The sequence below is a fragment of the Petromyzon marinus genome, chromosome 74 (assembly GCF_048934315.1).
Source record: "Petromyzon marinus isolate PM22_M1 ecotype Great Lakes invasive population chromosome 74, UKy_Petmar_22M1.pri1.0, whole genome shotgun sequence".
Classification (NCBI taxonomy): Eukaryota; Metazoa; Chordata; class Hyperoartia; order Petromyzontiformes; family Petromyzontidae; genus Petromyzon; species Petromyzon marinus.
This window is the reverse complement of record NC_133740.1, coordinates 10911048-10931829: the sequence shown is the minus strand read 5'-3', so window position 1 is coordinate 10931829 and position 20782 is coordinate 10911048. Positions and strand designations below refer to the sequence as shown.

At 55.2% G+C, this 20782-nt stretch overlaps 1 protein-coding gene across 1 annotated transcript; it reads right to left on the bottom strand.

Annotated features, from left to right (window-relative positions):
- Positions 1-1227: 1227 nt before the first annotated feature.
- LOC116958255 (high affinity copper uptake protein 1) lies at positions 1228-16681 on the bottom strand. Its single transcript, XM_032980782.2, has 4 exons — positions 16534-16681; positions 13171-13243; positions 9664-9832; positions 1228-8291 (listed from the first exon to the last, which is right to left on the bottom strand). The coding sequence occupies exons 1-4, from the start codon at positions 16672-16674 to the stop codon at positions 8090-8092; spliced, it is 585 nt and encodes a 194-aa protein (XP_032836673.1). The 5' UTR covers positions 16675-16681; the 3' UTR covers positions 1228-8089.
- Between the last annotated feature and the right edge of the window lie 4101 nt (positions 16682-20782).

The window sequence follows — 20782 nt, the reverse complement described above, 5'->3', positions numbered from 1 at the left end:
GCCCCGAGTTGTCCAAAGTTGCCTCCCTCCCGGTCTGCGGGTCGCGGATTTTGCCGATGGCGGCGCCGCCGCCGCCGCTTGGGGGGGGCGTGGCGCTGGCGAAGGTCGTGTGGAGATCCCCCCACGTGACTCGAGCAGGAGGAGGGAGCAGGAGGGGGGAGGAGGAGGGAGGGGGGAGGAGGGGGGGAGGAGGAGGTGGAGGGAGGGAGGAGGTGGAGGGAGGGAGGAGGGGGGGAGGAGGAGGGAGGGGGGGGAGGAGGAGGGAGGAGGAGGCCCCCACTGCGTGCCAACGTCCACGGTCCACTATTTGACGAATCACAAAGGCAAAGGTTCCGCCCCCCCAGGTAGCCTTAACGAACTGTCGGGGCAAGTGCTGTTAGCAACGAGCAGCAGCAGCAGCGCCTGTGACACACGAGGGGGGGGGGGAGGTGACCAGCACCACTCGCGACCGCCTTTGTCTCCCCCCCAGTGGCGAGGTTTACACCGCGCCAGGCACTCATTCGATGCCGAGCCGACCTAGGGGACGGGCCCAGGACCGGTTCGGATCATCGCCGCCGGTGTTGGCCGTGAGCGTGAATCGAACTCGGGTCGCCGGGTTCGTAGCGCAGCGCGCTAACCACACAGCAGCATCGCCTCCCCTACTGACAGACTCACACACAGGGACAGCTGCCACTGGGGGTGTCCATAGGCTAGACCAGCAGCAGCATCACCTCCCCTACTCACAGGCTAACACACAGGGACAGCTGCCACTGGGGGTGTCCCTAGGCTAGACTCACACATCAGCAGTAGCAGCATCGCCTCCCCTACTGACAGACTAACACACAGGGACAGCTGCCACTGGGGGTGCCCCTAGGCTAGACTCACACAGCAGCAGCATCGCCTCCCCTAATGACAGACTAACACACAGGGACAGCTGCCACTGGGGGTGTCCCTAGGCTAGACCACACAGCAGTAGCAGCAGCATCACCTCCCTTACTGACAGGCTAACACACAGGGACAGCTGCCACTGGGGGTGCCCCTAGGCTAGACTCACACAGCAGCAGCATCACCTCCCCTACTGACAAACTAACACACAGGGACAGCTGCCACTGGGGGTGCCCCTAGGCTAGACCACACAGCAGCAGTAGCAACATCGCCTCCCCTACTAACACACAGGGACAGCTGCCACTGGGGGTGCCCCTAGGCTAGGACTCACACACAACAACAACTCCTGTAAGGACGATCATCACCACCCAGAATCAGCATCTTTATTCATCGTGGTGGAAATCCGAGGAGCCACACAGGGGCCCAACGCCAGATTTGATTTACCGTTCGATTGAGGCAACGTGAAAGATCATTTTAAACAACCAAAACAGCAACAACAGCCCAACAACCACGTCGTCATCAACATCCACAGAAAACAACAACAACATCGACAAACAGCTTAAACGTTGGTGGATGAGGCTCACGCGATGACACGGGTTCGGTTAACGTTTCGGCAAAACTAAAGAATATATAAATGTGTCTGTATATACCTGTCAACTCCTGATCAGTGTCCCACCTCATCACAGCTGTCAGCTCCTGATCAGTGTCCCACCTCATCACAGCTGTCAACCCCTGATCAGTGTCCCACCTCATCACAGCTGTCAACTCCTGATCAGTGTCCCACTTCATCACAGCTGTCAGCTCCTGATCAGTGTCCCACCTCATCACAGCTGTCAACCCCTGATCAGTGTCCCACCTCATCACAGCTGTCAACTCCTGATCAGTGTCCCACTTCATCACAGCTGTCAGCTCCTGATCAGTGTCCCACCTCATCACAGCTGTCAACTCCTGATCAGTGTCCCACCTCATCACAGCTGTCAGCTCCTGATCAGTGTCCCACCTCATCACAGCTGTCAACTCCTGATCAGTGTCCCACCTCATCACAGCTGTCAACTCCTGATCAGTGTCCCACTTCATCACAGCTGTCAGCTCCTGATCAGTGTCCCACTTCATCACAGCTGTCAGCTCCTGATCAGTGTCCCACCTCATCACAGCTGTCAACTCCTGATCAGTGTCCCACCTCATCACAGCTGTCAGCTCCTGATCAGTGTCCCACCTCATCACAGCTGTCAACTCCTGATCAGTGTCCCACCTCATCACAGCTGTCAACTCCTGATCAGTGTCCCACCTCATCACAGCTGTCAGCTCCTGATCAGTGTCCCACCTCATCACACCTAATCTAGATTTGAAGCTGTCGTGACTGCAGAAATCCACACTGTCTGTCAACCATTACTCCAGACCAATTCAGATCTTATTGGTCAACCCGTGGCCCCCTTACAAATCTCAAAGTGTCATCCTACAAAGTCCCATCACAAGGTAGAAAACACAAATAGACACTGTATATTTGTGTTATACCTATTGAAACGGCTGTACACCGCATGGATCTACAAACTCAATTTTCCCTGTAACAAGAATTAAGGCCTAAACCTTGCGGGCTTGGACAAAGATGTCATGGAATGGAACAAAAAAAAATGAATCCGCGTTAGGATTAATGATCCGTAATAGGGGAGGTTTTTGTTTGGGATTGGGTTAAGATCCGTCCATAAATGACGTCACGCGATTTTGGACGATTTTTGACCCCCCCCCTCAAATATGACGTCATAAAGATCTGCCCCCCCCCTCCTCCCCACCCAAAAAAATAAAACATGCTTCAAATATTAATTTAAAGCTTTCGTGACTGCAGGGATTCATATTCTTGGTTCTTTCGGTAAAGTCACCACCACGTAGAAGGGAAACAATAAAATAATAAAAATATAAAACAATAAAATTATTGTAAAACAATACAATTATTATTCTTGGTTCATTCGGTAAAGTTACCACCACGTAGAAGAGAAACAATAAAATAATACAAAATATTTTCTTGTTTCTACGTGACTTTACCGAAAGCTTTAAACTATTGTCATTGTAGTGCGTATTTAATGTGGCGCTGCACTCTGATGTTGTAGGACCAAAAAACAAAATATTAAAAAGTCTATTTAATTAAGTAGAACGTGTTGTCTGTATTCATTTAAAGTCTATTTAATTAAGTAGAACGTGTTGTCTGTATTTATGTAAAGTATATTTAATTAAGTAGAACGTGTTGTCTGTATTTATGTAAAGTCTATTTAATTAAGTAGAACGTGTTGCCAGTATTTATTTATTTCAAAGTTGCACATTTTGATGTGACGTCACATTTCTCACCCCCCCCCACGTCACACATCGTCACAAATATCTGACCCCGCCCCCTAGGTGAGTGACGTCATTATGGACGGCCCCTAACCCAACAAACGTCAACTACTACGACTACTACTGCGACGACTGCGTGTAAGAACCAACGAGACATCATTGTGTTTAGTAATTACTGCAACGGGAATCGAACGACAACGATTGACCCCTGGGGCGTGGTTCGAACCGGGACATTTTGAACAGAATTTTGTTTTCGTGCTTGCAGACGGCGCTACCATCAACTACCACGAACCACAGCGAGGCAACGTCTTTGATTAGAATCACAAGGTCACTCGGACAATAAAATCAATCACCTTTTCATATTGGTTGTTCCGACCACCCGCCCCCCCCCCACCACACCGAGCAACCCCACGTGATTGATTTTGTCAGTTCGATCACCGATTTCCCTCGTAGAGAAGAAGTGACGAGACAAAGCTCCCCCGAATAGCCTTCAGACTGTAGGGGGCAAGTGCCTTTAGCGAGTAGCAGCAGCTATGAAGACCGGCACGGCACGTGAGGAGGGTGGGTGGCCAGCACCACGCCCGGCCGCCTTTGTCTCTTACTGCACACAGCACCGGGTTACTCATTTGAGGCTGAGTCGACCTAGGGGAGGCCCGGGACCGGTTCAGATAATCGTCACTGGTGGTGTTGGCCGTGAGCGGGAATCGAACCCGGGTTGGCCGGGTTCGTAGCGCAGCGTAGTGCTCATCGCTACGCCACCACTCCCCGCACACACAGTGACACACACACAGTGACACACACATTGACACACACACATTGACACACACACATTCACGCACACACACAACCGCCATTCGCCACTAAGTGGCGGTGACGTCACCACGACGCTTGTGCCAGGCCATGTGCACCTTGAGGCCACGTGAAGTGTCGAACGCCCGCTGGCAGGTCACGGGGCAGACCCAGGTGCCACGGGTCGACTGAGACTACTGGCTGATGCACCACCTGTGCCCCCTACTGTGCCAACCTGCTGTGCTTTAGCCACCCGGCGCTCCGCTCGTTGTTGTGAGCGTCGCTCCTCCGCCCTCCGTTGTTGTTGGAGGGCGACTGCCTCCAACTGCCCAGTAGCATCCTTCACGAGCCTCCTCCACAGAGGCCGATCTTGACACCGCTGGTACCAGTCATCGGCAAGTCCACTCAGCTCCACGTCCTCCTTTACCACATCACTCCATCTCTTCTCTAGCCCGTGCCGCCCCGTTTAGCCCCCTCGATCCGGCCGAACAAAAGCTGTTTCGGCATGCGGTGGCTGGGCATGCGGGCTACATGACCCACACACACACACATTCACGCACACACACACATTCACGCACACACACATTCACACACACACAAACACACACATTCACACACTCACACACACAAACACACACATATTCACACACTCACACACACAAACACACATTCACACACACTCACACACACACATTCACACACACACATACATACACTCACACACACTCACACACATACATACACTCACACATACACGCATACAACAACAACAACAACAACCGCCATTCGCCACTAAGTGGCGGTGACGTCACCACGACGCTTGTGCCAGGCTATGTGCACCCTGAGGCCACGTGAAGTGTCGAACGCCCGCTGGCAGGAGGTCACGGGGCAGACCCAGGTGCCACGGGTCGACTGACTGAGATGACTGGCTGATGCACCACCTGTGCCCCCTACTGTGCCAACCTGCTGTGCTTTAGCCACCCGGCGCTCCGCTCGCTGTTGTGAGCGTCGCTCCTCCGCCCTCCGTTGTTGTTGGAGGGCGACTGCCTCCAACTGCCCAGTAGCATCCTTCACGAGCCTCCTCCACAGAGGCCGATCTTGACACCGCTGGTACCAGTCATCGGCAAGTCCACTCAGCTCCACGTCCTCCTGTACCACATCACTCCATCTCTTCTCTAGCCCGTGCCGCGCCCGCTTAGCCCCCTCAATCCGGCCAAACAAAAGCTGTTTCGGCATGCGGTGGCTGGGCATGCGGGCTACATGACCCAGCCATCGCAGCCTTGCCTGCCGGAGGAGCTCACCGATGGGACCCTGCCCAGATCTTTCAAGGATTTGTGAGCTCCTCACACAATCCAGTCTGGTTAAACCCAGGATGGATCGTAGGCAGGCCAGCCTAAATGTTTCTAACCGGCGAAGATGTTCCATTAGGGGGGTCCACGTTTCGCAAGCGTAGAGAAGGGAGGGAATGACCGTGGCCGAGAAGACACGCATACACACACACAAACACACACATACATACACTCACACACACACGCCCATGCTATCGCTGTGGAAACGTTGAAACTTTTTTCTTGTGGACGGAATCCGCCCGTGACTGCTTTGTCCACACATCCCAGCAGCAGAATCAGCGGGTTGCGAGGGGGCGTGTCGTAAGGGCGTGGCTAAAGTGTTTGGCTCCACCCCTCTCGCCCGGGTAGCTCCGCCCACTCCCCCACCCACAACTGGGTGTGTAGGTGTGTGTGAAGGTGTGTGTGTGTATAGGTTTATGTGTAGGTGTGTGTGTGTAGGTGTGTGTGTAGGTGTGTGTGTGTGTGTAGGGGTGTGTGTGTAGGTGTGTGTGCTTGCAACCCGTTGTGACGGTGGTGGTGGTGAGGGTGACGGTGGTGGTGGTAACGGTGGTGGTGACGGTGGTGGTGGTGGTGACGGTGGTGGTGGTGAGGGTGATGACGGTGGTGGTGAGGTTGATGGTGGTGGTGGTGGTGGTGAGGGTGATGGTGGTGAGGGTGGTGGTGGTGACGGTGGTGGTGAGGGTGGTGAGGGTGGTGAGGGTGGTGACGGTGGTGGTGGTAACGGTGGTGGTGGTAACGGTGGTGGTGGTGACGGTGGTGGTGGTAACGGTGGTGGTGGTAACGGTGGTGGTGGTGACGGTGGTGGTGGTGACGGTGGTGGTGGTAGCGGTGGTGGTGGTGAGGGTGATGTTGGTGATGGTAGTGGTGGTGGCGGCGAGGGTGGTGATGGTGGTGAGGGTGGTGATAGTGGTGGTAACGGTGGTGGTGGTGACGGTGGTGGTGGTGACGGTAGTGGTGGTGAGGGTGGTGGTAGTGGTGGTGATGGTGGTGAGGGTGGTGATGGTGGTAACGGTGGTGGTGGTAACGGTCGTGGTGGTGGTGATGGTGGTGGTGGCGAGGGTGGTGGTGGTGACGGTGGTGGTGACGGTGGTGGTAGTGGTGGTGAGGGTGGTAACGGTGGTGGTGGTGAGGGTGGTGGCGAGGGTGGTGGTGGTGACGGTGGTGGTGACGGTGAGGGTGGTGGTGGTGGTGAGGGTGATGGTGGTAACGGTGGTGGTGGTGATGGTGGTGGTGATGGTGATGGTGGTGGTGAGGGTGGTGGTGGTGGTGGGCGGCCGGAGTGGGCAGTGAGGCAGCGGCTGTCGGCGTCGCCACGGACGCGGCGATAATCATAACCTGGTGTAAAAATAATCTACAAAAGAGGAAATAAAACGTCGAGTCGATTAAAAATTGACGATCGGAAGCGCCCCCCCTAACCCCCCCCCCCCCGCCGCCGCCATCTCTCCAAGGGTCACCGGCGGAAACTGAGGAAGGGCCCCCCCCCCCCCCTCCATCCCTTCATCTCAACTACATCCACAACATCATCAATAAACCGATATTTGTCAAAGGGCCCCTCCCCCCTTCATTTACCGGCTGCTACGCACGGCCGAGGATCGACGCTTAAAGTGTCGCCGTACCCCCAAGGCCATCCGCCATCTTCTCCGATCCCCACAACCCCCCCCCCCACCACTCTCTCTCGCTCACTCTCTCATTCACTCTCTCATTCACTCACTCACTCTCTCTCATTCACTCTCTCATTCACTCACTCATTCACTCACTCATTCACTAACTCACTCACTAACTCTCGCTCACTCGCTCACTCTCTCAGTCACTCATTCACTCATTCACTCTCTCATTCACTCTCTCGCTCTCTCTCTCTCATTCACTATAACTCACTCACTCACTCTCGCTCACTCATTCACTCTCTCACTCTCTCACTCACTCACTCACTCTCTCACTCACTCACTCACTCTCTCACTCTCTCATTCACTCTCTCTCATTCACTCACTCATTCACTAACTCATTCACTAACTCACTCACTCTCTCTCGCTCACTCTCTCAGTCACTCACTCATTCACTCTCTCTCTCATTCACTCACTCATTCACTAACTCACTCTCTCATTCACTCTCTCACTCACTCACTCTCGCTCACTCACTCTCTTACTCACTCACTCACTCTCTCACTCTCTCGCTCACTCACTCTCTCATTCACTCTCTCACTCGCTCACTCTCTCACTCACTCTCTCACTCACTCTCTTATTCACTATCTCACTCTCTCACTCACTCTCTCACACTCTCCCACTCTCTCACTCACTCTCTCTCTCTCTCTCACTCACTCTCTCTCTCTCATTCACTATCACTCACTCACTCGCTCTCTCGCTCTCTCACTCTCTCACTCACTCTCTCTCTCTCATTCACTATCACTCACTCTCTCTCGCTCACTCACTCTCTCACTCGCTCACTCGCTCTTTCACTCGCTCACTCACTCACTCTCTCACTCGCTCTTTCACTCGCTCACTCTCTCACTCACTCTCTCACTCACTCTCCCACTCTCTCACTCACTCTCTCACACTCTCACTCTCTCACTCACTCACTCTCTCACTCGCTCCGCCACCACCGCCAATCCCGTCCAGGTCTCAAAACTCCCCACCACCACCCCACCACCACCCCACCGCCGCCGCCGCCGCCCCCGGCCGAGACTCCGCGCGGCCTCCTGCCGATGGTCCCGTGTCCTCGGCCAGCCCCCGCGCCCACCGGGGGTCTAGGCGGGGGCCGCGGCTCCGCTAGTGGCAGTGCTCGGTGATGTCCACCACCACCGCCTTGCGCCAGCTGAACAGGAAGTAGCCGGCGCCAGCGCCCAGCGCCACGGCGCCGCACAGGTAGCCGTTGTAGGTCATGAAGACGAGCATCAGGAAGTAGGAGAGCACCACCTGCAGCACGTGCAGCGCCGTCTGCAGCACGTGCGGCAGGCTGCACATCCGCTGCCTGGAGGGCACGCGGGGGAGGGGAGGGGGGTGGGGTGGGGTGAGAGGGAGGTGGTGGAGGAGTGAGGAGGTGGAGGAGTGAGGAGGTGGAGGAGTGAGGAGGTGGAGGAGTGAAAAGGTGGAGGAGTGAGGAGAGAGGGAGGTGGACGAGTGAGGAGGTGGACGAGTGAGGAGGTGGAGGAGTGAGGAGGTGGAGGAGTGAGGAGAGAGAGAGGTGGACGAGTGAGGAGGTGGAGTCAGGAGGTGGAGTGAGGAGGTGGAGTGAGGAGGTGGACGAGTGAGGAGATGGAGGAGTGAGGAGAGAGGGAGGTGGACGAGTGAGGAGGTGGAGGAGTGAGGAGGTGGAGGAGTGAGGAGGTGGAGTGAGGAGGTGGAGGAGTGAGGAGGTGGAGCGAGGAGGTGGAGGAGTGAGGAGAGAGGGAGGTGGATGAGTGAGGAGGTGGAGGAGTGAGGAGGTGGAGGAGTGAAGAGGTGGAGTGAGGAGAGAGGAGAGAGAGAGGTGGACGAGTGAGGAGGTGGAGTGAGGAGGTGGAGGAGTGAAGAGGTGGAGTGAGGAGAGAGGAGAGAGGGAGGTGGACGAGTGAGGAGGTGGACGAGTGAGGAGGTGGAGGAGTAAGGAGAGAGAGGTGGACGAGTGAGGAGGTGGAGTGAGGAGGTGGAGTGAGGAGGTGGAGTGAGGAGGTGGAGTGAGGAGGTGGACGAGTGAGGAGCTGGAGGAGTGAGGAGAGAGGGAGGTGGACTAGTGAGGAGGTGGAGGAGTGAGGAGGTGGAGTGAGGAGGTGGAGTGAGGAGGTGGAGTGAGGAGGTGGAGGAGTGAGGAGGTGGAGTGAGGAGGTGGAGTGAGGAGGTGGAGTGAGGAGGTGGAGTGAGGAGGTGGAGTGAGGAGGTGGAGTGAGGAGGAGGGAAGGGAGAGCGGTGGTGGAGGGTGGGGGGTGATGGCCCAACAGGGTGGACAGTGGGAGGGTGACGTTGGACACGCACGCGGTGAGGCGTGGTGAGGCGCGGTGAGGCGTGGTGAGGCGCGGTGAGGCGCGGTGAGACGCGGTGAGGCGCGGTGAGGCGTGGTGAGGCGCGGTGAGACGCGGTGAGGCGCGGTGAGACGCGGTGAGACGCGGTGAGGCGCGGTGAGGCGCGGTGAGACGCAGTGAGGCGCGGTGAGGCACGGTGAGGCACGGTGAGGCACGGTGAGGCGCGGTGAGGCGCGGTGAGATGCGGTGAGGCGCGGTGAGACACGGTGAGGCGCGGTGAGGCGTGGTGAGATGCGGTGAGGCGCGGTGAGGCGTGGTGAGGCGCGGTGAGGCGCGGTGAGGCGCGGTGAGGCGCGGTGAGGCGCGGTGAGGCGCGGTGAGGCGTGGTGAGGCACGGCCGCTCACCCCACGGTCTTGTGCGTCTCCATGACAGTGGTCCCGTGCTGTCCCGGCAGCGGCATGCTGTTGTAGCGGACGTTCACCTGGGATCTGCGGAGCAGCGTCTCACGGAAGATCTTCAGCCCCTCGTAGGCCGCAGCCAGCAGGAAGACGGCTAAGCAGCTGCCAACCATGCCTGGGGGGGGGGGAGGGGGAAGGGGGGGGGAGGGGGGGAGGGGGGGGAGAGGGTTTGTCCCACGACCTGCACCTAGCCTGGCACAGCAGTGAACCCACGGCACCTGGGGTCTGTTACGCCATCCGAGTTTGATTCCCGCTTGCGGTCGCCGGAAAAAAACAACCACCAAAACTTCTCACACAGACACAGCACGCAGACACAGCACGCAGACACAGCACACAGACACAGCACACAGACACAGCACACAGACACAGCACGCAGACACAGCACACAGCAGACACAGCACACAGCAGACACAGCACACAGACACAGCGCACAGCACACAGACACAGCACACAGCAGACACAGCGCAGCAGGCACAGCACACAGACAGCACACAGACACAGCACACAGACCACAGACAGCACACAGACACAGCACACAGCAGACACAGAACGCAGACACAGCACACAGACCACAGACACAGCATACAGCAGACACAGCACACAGACACAGCAGACACAGCACGCAGACACAGCACACAGCAGACACAGCACACAGCACACAGACACAGCTCACAGCACACAGACACAGCACACAGCACACAGATACAGCACACAGACACAGCACACAGACACAGCACAGAGACACAGCACGCAGACACAGCACGCAGACACAGCACACAGCATGCATACACAACACGCAGACACAGCACACAGCACACAGACACAGCGCACAGAGACAGCACACAGTACACAGCACGCAGACACAGCACACAGACACAGCACACAGACACAGCGCACATACACAGCACACAGACACAGCAAGCAGACACAGCACACAGTACACAGACAGCACACAGCAGACACAGCACACAGCAGACACAGCACACAGACACAGCACACAGACACAGCACACAGACACAGCACGCAGACACAGCACACAGACACAGCACACAGACACAGCACACAGCACACATCAGACACAGCACACAGACACAGCACACAGCCACAGCAGACACAGCACACAGACCACAGACAGCACACAGACACAGCACACAGACACAGCACACAGACACAGCACACAGACACAGCACGCAGACACAGCACACAGCACACAGTCACAGCACACAGACACAGCACACAGACACAGCACACAGACACAGCGCACAGAGACAGCACACAGACACAGCACACAGACACAGCACACAGACACAGCACGTAGACACAGCACACAGACCACAGACACAGCACACAGCAGACAGCAGACACAGCACACAGACACAGCACACAGATACAGTACACAGACAGCACACAGACACAGCACACAGACACAGCACGCAGACACAGACACAGCACACAGACACAGCACACAGACACAGCACACAGTACACAGACCACAGACACAGCACACAGACAAAGCACACAGACCACAGACACAGCACACAGACACAGCACACAGACACAGCACACAGACACAGCACGTAGACACAGCACACAGACCACAGACACAGCACACAGCAGACACAGCACACAGACACAGCACACAGACACAGTACACAGACAGCACACAGACACAGCACACAGACACAGCACGCAGACACAGCGCACAGCACACAGACACAGCACGCAGGCACAGCGCACAGCAGACACAGCACACAGACACATCGCACAGACACAGCACGCAGACACAGCACACAGCACACAGACCACAGACACAGCACACAGACACAGCACACAGACACAGACACAGCACACAGACACAGCACACAGACCACAGACACAGCACACAGCACACAGACCACAGACACAGCACACAGACACAGCACACAGATCACAGACACAGCACACAGACACAGCGCACAGACACAGCGCACAGACACAGCACACAGACACAGCACACAGACACAGCACGCAGACACAGCACACAGACACAGCGCACAGACACAGCACACAGACACAGCACGCAGACACAGCACACAGACACAGCACACAGACCACAGACACAGCACACAGACACAGCACACAGACCACAGACACAGCACACAGACACAGCACACAGACACAGCGCACAGCACACAGACACAGCACACAGACACAGCTCACAGCACACAGACACAGCACACAGACACAGTACACAGACCACAGACACAGCACACAGCACACAGACCACAGACACAGCACACAGACATAGCACACAGCACACAGACCACAGACACAGCACACAGCAGACACAGACAGCACACAGCCACACAGCACACAGACACAGCACACAGACACAGCACACAGACACAGCACACAGACACAGCACACAGACACAGTACACAGACAGCACACAGACACAGCACACAGACACAGCACACAGACACAGCACGTAGACACAGCACACAGACCACAGACACAGCACACAGCAGACACAGCACACAGACACAGCACACAGACACAGCACAGACACAGTACACAGACAGCACACAGACACAGCACACAGACACAGCACGCAGGCACAGCACACAGACACAGCAGACACAGCGCACAGACACAGCGCACAGACACAGCACACAGACACAGCACACAGACACAGCACGCAGACACAGCACACAGACACAGCACACAGACCACAGACACAGCACACAGACACAGCACACAGACCACAGACACAGCACACAGACACAGCACACAGCAGACACAGCACACAGCACACAGACACAGCACACAGACACAGCGCACAGCACACAGACACAGCACACAGACACAGCTCACAGCACACAGACACAGCACACAGACACAGTACACAGACCACAGACACAGCACACAGCACACAGACCACAGACACAGCACACAGACATAGCACACAGCACACAGACCACAGACACAGCACACAGACACAGCACACAGCACACAGACCACAGACACAGCACACAGACACAGCACACAGACACAGCACACAGACCACAGACACAGCACACAGCAGACACAGACAGCACACAGCCACACAGCACACAGACACAGCACACAGACACAGCACACAGCACACAGACCACAGACACAGCACACAGCACACAGACCACAGACACAGCACACAGACACAGCACACAGCACACAGACCACAGACACAGCACACAGCAGACACAGCACACAGACCACAGACACAGCACACAAACACAGCACACAGACCACAGACACAGCACACAGACACAGCACACAGACACAGCACACAGCAGACACAGCACACAGCAGACACAGCATACAGACCACAGACACAGCACACAGACACAGCACACAGACCACAGACACACCACACAGACACAGCACACAGACACAGCACACAGCAGACACAGCATACAGACCACAGACACTCACCTCCCACGGAATTGATAAGCCAGCCGCTGAACAGGACGTTCACGTTGGTGTAGCCAAAGTAGAAAGTCATCACCTGCAGCCACAACAACGGATCGCTAGGGGTCAGCAGTGGCGGTGGTGGTGGTGGCGGTGGTGGTGATGATGGTGGTGGTGGCGGCGGTGGTGATGTTGATGGTGGCAGTGGTTGTGGTGGTAATGGTGGTGGCGGTGGTGATGGTGGCGGTGGTGATAGTTGCGGTGGTGGTGGTGGCGGTGGTGATGGTGGCGGTGGTGGTGGTGATGGTGGCTGTGGTGGCGGTAGCAGTCGCCAGGTGGTAGTGCATTAGCCGCCTGCCGCCGAGGTTCGCGGTTCGTTTCCGGCAGGGGGGGGGGGGGGCGGGGTTACTGCCGGGACCCCGGTTACTACCGCGACCCCGGTTACTACCGCGACCCCGGTTGCTACCGGGACCCCGGTTACGGTGAACGTCGTCGGCCCGGAGTGAGGCCACACCGTCGCCGTCCAAATTCTCCGCGTTTCAAAAAAGGAATCTACACCGCTGGGATCACGCAGCAGCTGTAGGATCATCGTGTGTGGTGTGTGTGGTGTGTGTACGGTGTGTGTGGTGTGTACGGTGTGTGTGGTGTGAGCGGTGTGTGTGGTGTGTGTACGGTGTGTGTGGTGTGTACAGTGTGTGTGGTGTGTGCGGTGTGTGTGGTGTGTGCGGTGTGTACGGTGTGTGTGGTGTGAGCGGTGTGTGTGGTGTGTGTACGGTGTGTGTGGTGTGTACAGTGTGTGTGGTGTGTACGGTGTGTGTGGTGTGTGTGGTGTGAGCGGTGTGTACGGTGTGTGGTGTGAGCGGTGTGTGTGGTGTGTGTGGTGTGAGCGGTGTGTACGGTGTGTGTACGGTGTGTGTGGTGTGTATAGTGTGTGTGGTGTGTATGGTGTGTACGGTGTGTACGTGGTGTGTACGGTGTGTACGTGGTGTGTAGTGTGTGCAGTGTGTATAGTGTGTGTGGTGTGTATGGTGTGTACAGTGTGTGTGGTGTGTACGGTGTGTGTGGTGTGTACGGTGTGTACGGTGTGTGTGGTGTGAGCGGTGTGTGTGGTGTGTGTGGTGTGTACGGTGTGTGTGGTGTGAGCGGTGTGTGTGGTGTGTGTACGGTGTGTGTGGTGTGAGCGGTGTGTGTGGTGTGTGTGGTGTGTACGGTGTGGTGTGGTGTGTGTGGTGTGTACGGTGTGTGTGGTGTGAGCGGTGTGTGTGGTGTGTGTGGTTGTTGTGGTGTGTACGGTGTGTTACGGTGTGTGTGGTGTGTGTGGTGTGTACGGTGTGTGGTGTGTACGGTGTGTACGGTGTGTGTGGTGTGAGCGGTGTGTGTGGTGTGTGTGTGGTGTGTGGTGTGAGCGGTGTGTGTGGTGTGTGTGGTGTGTGTGTGTGGTGTGAGCGGTGTGTGTGGTGTGTGTACGGTGTGTGTGGTGTGAGCGGTGTGTACGGTGAGCAGTGTGTACGGTGTGTACGGTGTGTGGTGTACGGTGTGTATGGTGTGTACGGTGTGTGTGGTGTGTACAGTGTGTGTGGTGTGTACAGTGTGTGTGGTGTGTGTGGTGTGTGTGGTGTGTGTGGTGTGTGTGGTGTACGGTGTGAGCGGTGTGTACGGTGTGTGTGGTGTGTACGATGTGTGTACTGTGTACGGTGTGTACGGTGTGTGTGGTGTGTGCGGTGTGTACGGTGTGTGTGGTGTGTGCGGTGTGTGTGGTGTGTACGGTGTGTGTACGGTGTGTGTGGTGTGAGCGGTGTGTGTGGTGTGTGTGGTGTGTACGGTGTGTGTGGTGTGAGCGGTGTGTGTGGTGTGAGCGGTGTGTTTGGTGTGTGTGGTTTGTTGTGGTGTGTACGGTGTGTTACGGTGTGTGTGGTGTGTGTGGTGTGTGTGGTGTGTGTGGTGTGTACGGTGTGTGGTGTGTGTGATGTGTGTGATGTGTGTGGTGTGTATGGTGTGTATGGTGTGTATGGTGTGTACGGTGTGTAGGGTGTGTGTGGTGTGTATGGTGTGTACGGTGTGTGTGGTGTGTGTGGTGTGTGTGGTGTGTGGTGTGTGTGGTGTGTTACAGTGTGTGTGGTGTGTGCGGTGTGTGGTGTGTGTGGTGTGTAGAGTGTGTGTGGTGTGTGTGGTGTGTACGGTGTGTGTGGTGTGTACGGTGTGTACGGTGTGTGTACGGTGTGTGTGGTGTGTGTGGTGTGTGGTGTGTGTGTGTGGTGTGTGTGGTGTGTTTGTGTGGTGTGGTGTGTGTGGTGTGTGTGGTGTGTGTGGTGTGTGTGGTGTGTACACAGTGTGTGTGTGTGTGTGTGTGTGTGTGTGGTGTGTGTGGTGTGTGTGTGGTGGGCGTGTGGTGTGTGTGTGTGGTGTGTGTGGTGTGTGTGGTGTGTGTGGTGTGTGTGGTGTGTACAGTGTGTGTGGTGTGTGTGTGGTGTGTGGTGTGTAGTGTGTGTAGTGTGGTGTGTGTGTGGTGTGTGTGTGGTGTGTGTGGTGTGTGGTGTGTGTGGTGTGTGTGGTGTGTGTGGTGTGTGTGTGTGGTGTGTGTGGTGTGTGTGTGTGGTGTGTGTGGTGTGTGTGGTGTGTGTGTGTGTGGTGTGTGTGGTGTGTACAGTGTGTACGGTGTGTGTGGTGTGTACGGTGTGTTACGGTGTGTTACGGTGTGTGTGGTGTGTGTGGTGTGTACGGTGTGTATGGTGTGTACGGTGTGTGTGGTGTGTGTGGTGTGTGTGGTGTGTACGGTGTGTGGTGTGTACGGTGTGTGTGGTGTGTGTGTGGTGTGTGTGTGGTGTGGTGTGGTGTGTGTGGTGTGTACGGTGTGTACGGTGTGTGTGGTGTGTGTGGTGTGTGTGGTGTGTGTGGTGTGTACGGTGTGTGGTGTGTACGGTGTGTGTGGTGTGTGTGTGGTGTGTGTGTGGTGTGTGTGGTGTGTGTGGTGTGTACGGTGTGTACGTGTGTGTGGTGTGTGTGGTGTGTGTGGTGTGTGTGGTGTGTACGGTGTGTGTGGTGTGTTATGGTGTGTGGTGTGCACGGTGCTTAAACACGTTGCGTCTGCGCGATCCCGCTCGACCAATCCGCGGTGTAAAACTTTCTCCGCCGAGCGTGGAAGTTCGGCATCGCGACACCGCCGAGCCCACGGTGGGCCCCGGCGTGCCGTGGCCCACCGGCGCCGCCGCCGGTGGGCCACGGCACGTAGGGGGGTGGGGGGCGGGCGTCAATACGCACCGCGGCGATAACCGGGGCGGCCTGCCGGATTCGAACCGCGAACCTTCGCGACCGCCGGGGAACGCGCTACCGCCCGGCGTCCGCGCCGTCGCCGCCGGCGTCGGCACCGCCGGCGTCGGCGCCACGCACCATGCCCATGCCCGAGTGGTCCACGGCTCCCGCGGGGACGCCGTGGCCGCCGACATCCGTGGTCGCCGCGGCCGTCGCCGCGGCAACCGCCGCTCCGTGGTCGCCGTGGGAGTGGTCCATCGAGTGGCCCGAGTGGTCCATCGGGTCGGCCTGGGGGCGGGGAGGGGGCCGGGGGAAGGGGGGGGTAGGGGGGGGGGGTAGGGGGGGGGCACAGGACCAAGAGAGCGTTCGCTGGAGAGACGGAAAGTTTGGGGAAAGAAATTACAAAGTTGATCGGAGGGCAGAGACGGCGCGGAGAGGCAAAGACTACTCACACACAGAGAGCCACAGACTCACACAGAGAGTCATAGACTCACACAGAGAGTCATAGACTCACACAGAGAGTCATAGACTACTCACTCAGAGAGTCATAGACTCACAGAGAGAGCCATAAACTCACACAGAGAGTCATAGACTACTCACACAGAGAGCCATAGACTCACACAGAGAGCCACAGACTCACACAGAGAGTCATAGACTCACACAGAGAGCCACAGACTCACACAGAGAGTCATAGACTCACACAGAGAGCCATAGACTCACACAGAGAGTCACAGACTCACACAGAGAGTCATAGACTACTCACACAGAGAGTCACAGACTCACACAGAGAGTCATAGACTCACAGAGAGAGTCATAGACTCACACAGAGAGCCATAGACTCACACAGAGAGCCATAGACTACTCACACAGAGAGCCATAGACTCACACAGAGAGTCATAGACTCACACAGAGAGCCATAGACTCACACAGAGAGCCATAGACTACTCACACAGAGAGTCATAGACTCACAGAGAGAGTCATAGACTCACACAGAGAGTCAGAGACTCACTCAGAGAGTCATAGACTCACACAGAGAGTCATAGACTAACTCAGAGAGTCATAGACTCACACAAAGAGCCATAGACTCACACAGAGAGTCATAGACTCACTCAGAGAGTCATAGACTCACACAGAGAGCCATAGACTCACACAGAGAGCCATAGACTCACACAGAGAGCCATAGACTACTCACACAGAGAGCCATAGACTACTCACACAGAGAGTCATAGACTCACACAGAGAGTCATAGACTCACACAGAGAGTCATAGACTACTCACTCAGAGAGTCATAGACTCACACAGAGAGTCATAGACTCACACAGAGAGCCATAGACTCACACAGAGAGCCATAGACTACTCACACAGAGAGTCACAGACTCACACAGAGAGTCATAGACTCACTCAGAGAGCCATAGACTACTCACACAGAAAGTTATAGACTTACACAGAGAGCCATAGACTCACTCAGAGAGCCATAGACTCACACAGAGAGTCATAGACTCACACAGAGAACCATAGACTACTCACACAGAGAGTCACAGACTCACACAGAGTCATAGACTCACACAGAGAGTCATAGACTCACACAGAGAGTCATAGACTCACACAGAGAGTCATAGACTCACACAGAGCCATAGACTACTCACACAGGGAGTTATAGACTTACACAGAGAGCCATAGACTACTTACACAGAGTCATAGACTCACACAGAGAGTCATAGACTCACACAGAGAGTTATAGACTCACACAGAGAGCCATAGACTCACTCAGAGAGCCACAGACTCACACAGAGAGTCATAGACTCACACAGAGAGTCATAGACTCACACAGAGAGTCATAGACTCACACAGAGAGTTATAGACTACTCACACAAAGAACCATAGACTACTCACACAGAGAGCCATAGACTCACACAGGGAGCCATAGACTCACACAGAGAGTCATAGACTCACTCAGAGAGCCATAGACTCACTCAGTAAACCATAGACTCACTCAGAGAGCCATAGACTCACACAGAGAGTCATAGACTCACTCAGAGAGCCATAGACTCACACAGAGAGCCATAGACTCACACAGAGTCATAGACTCACTCAGAGAGCCAAAGACTCACACAGAGAGTCAGACTCACACAGAGAGTTATAGACTCACACAGAGAGTCATAGACTCACTCAGAGCCATAGACTCACTCAGAGCCATAGACTCACACAAAGAGCCATAGACTCACACAGAGAGTCATAGACTACTCACACAGAGAGTCATAGACTCACACAGAGAGCCATAGACTCACACAGAGAGCCATAGACTACTCACTCAGAGAGCCATAGACTCACACAGAGAACCATAGACTCACACAGAGAGTCATAGACTTGCACAGAGACTCATAGACTCACACAGAGAGCCATAGACTTGAACAGAGAGTCATAGACTCACACAGAGAGCCATAGACTCACTCAAAGAGCCATAGACTACTCACACAGAGAGTCATAGACTCACACAGAGAGCCATAGACTCACACAGAGAGCCATAGACTACTCACTCAGAGAGCCATAGACTCACACAGAGAGTCATAGACTTGCACAGAGACTCATAGACTCACACAGAGAGCCATAGACTTGCACAGAGAGTCATAGACTCACACAGAGAGCCATAGACTCACTCAGAGAGCCATAGACTACTCACACAGAGAGTCATAGACTCACACAGAGAGCCATAGACTCACACAGAGAGCCATAGACTACTCACTCAGAGAGCCATAGACTCACACAGAGAACCATAGACTCACACAGAGAGTCATAGTCTTGCACAGAGAGTCATAGACTCACACAGAGAGCCATAGACTTGCACAGAGAGTCATAGACTCACACAGAGAGCCATAGACTCACTCAGAGAGCCATAGACTCGCACAGAGTCATAGACTCACTCAGAGAGCCAAAGACTCACACAGAGAGTCAGACTCACACAGAGAGTTATAGACTCACACAGAGAGCCATAGACTCACTCAGAGAGCCATAGACTCACTCAGAGCCATAGACTCACACAAAGAGCCATAGACTCACACAGAGAGTCATAGACTACTCACACAGAGAGTCATAGACTCACACAGAGAGCCATAGACTCACACAGAGAGCCATAGACTACTCACTCAGAGAGCCATAGACTCACACAGAGAACCATAGACTCACACAGAGAGTCATAGACTTGCACAGAGACTCATAGACTCACACAGAGAGCCATAGACTTGCACAGAGAGTCATAGACTCACACAGAGAGCCATAGACTCACACAGAGAGCCATAGACTACTCACTCAGAGAGCCATAGACTCACACAGAGAACCATAGACTCACACAGAGAGTCATAGACTTGCACAGAGACTCATAGACTCACACAGAGAGCCATAGACTTGCACAGAGAGTCATAGACTCACACAGAGAGCCATAGACTCACTCAGAGAGCCATAGACTCATACAGAGACTCATAGACTCACACAGAGAGTCACAGACTCACACAGAGAGTCATAGACTCACACAGAGAGTTATAGACTACTCACACAAAGAACCATAGACTACTCACACAGAGAGCCATAGACTCACACAGGGAGCCATAGACTCACACAGAGAGTCATAGACTTGCACAGAGACTCATAGACTACTCACACAGAGAGCCATAGACTTGCACAGAGAGTCATAGACTTGCACAGAGACTCATAGACTACTCACACAGAGAGCCATAGACTTGCACAGAGAGTCATAGACTCACACAGAGAGCCATAGACTCATACAGAGACTCATAGACTCACACAGAGAGCCATCTCACCCCCCCCCCCCCCATCACTCTCACCACCCACTCTGTCCACCTAGCATCAATATAGCAGGCATCATCATCAACACAGCAGGCATCGTCATGATCATAGCAGGCATCGTCATGATCATAGCAGGCATCGTCATGATCATACCAGGCATCGTCATGATCACAGCAGGCATCGTCAACACAGCAGGCATCGTCATAATCAACAACACAGTAGGCATCGTCATGATCATAGCAGACATCGTCATAATCAACAACACAGCAGGCATCGTCATGATCACAGCAGGCATCGTCAACACAGCAGGCATCGTCATGATCACAGCAGGCATCGTCATGATCACAGCAGGCATCGTCATGATCACAGCAGGCATCGTCATGATCACAGCAGGCATCGTCATGATCACAGCAGGCATCGTCATGATCACAGCAGGCATGGAGTTGGCCATGCGGCTATGAACTCGTCAGGGAACCCGTCTGGGCACATAACTCTCCGTCTCCTCCCCGCGTACTTTCCATTCCTGTGCGGCTGTGAGCACACAGAGACCCCCACCCGCTGTGCGGCTGTGAGCACACAGAGACCC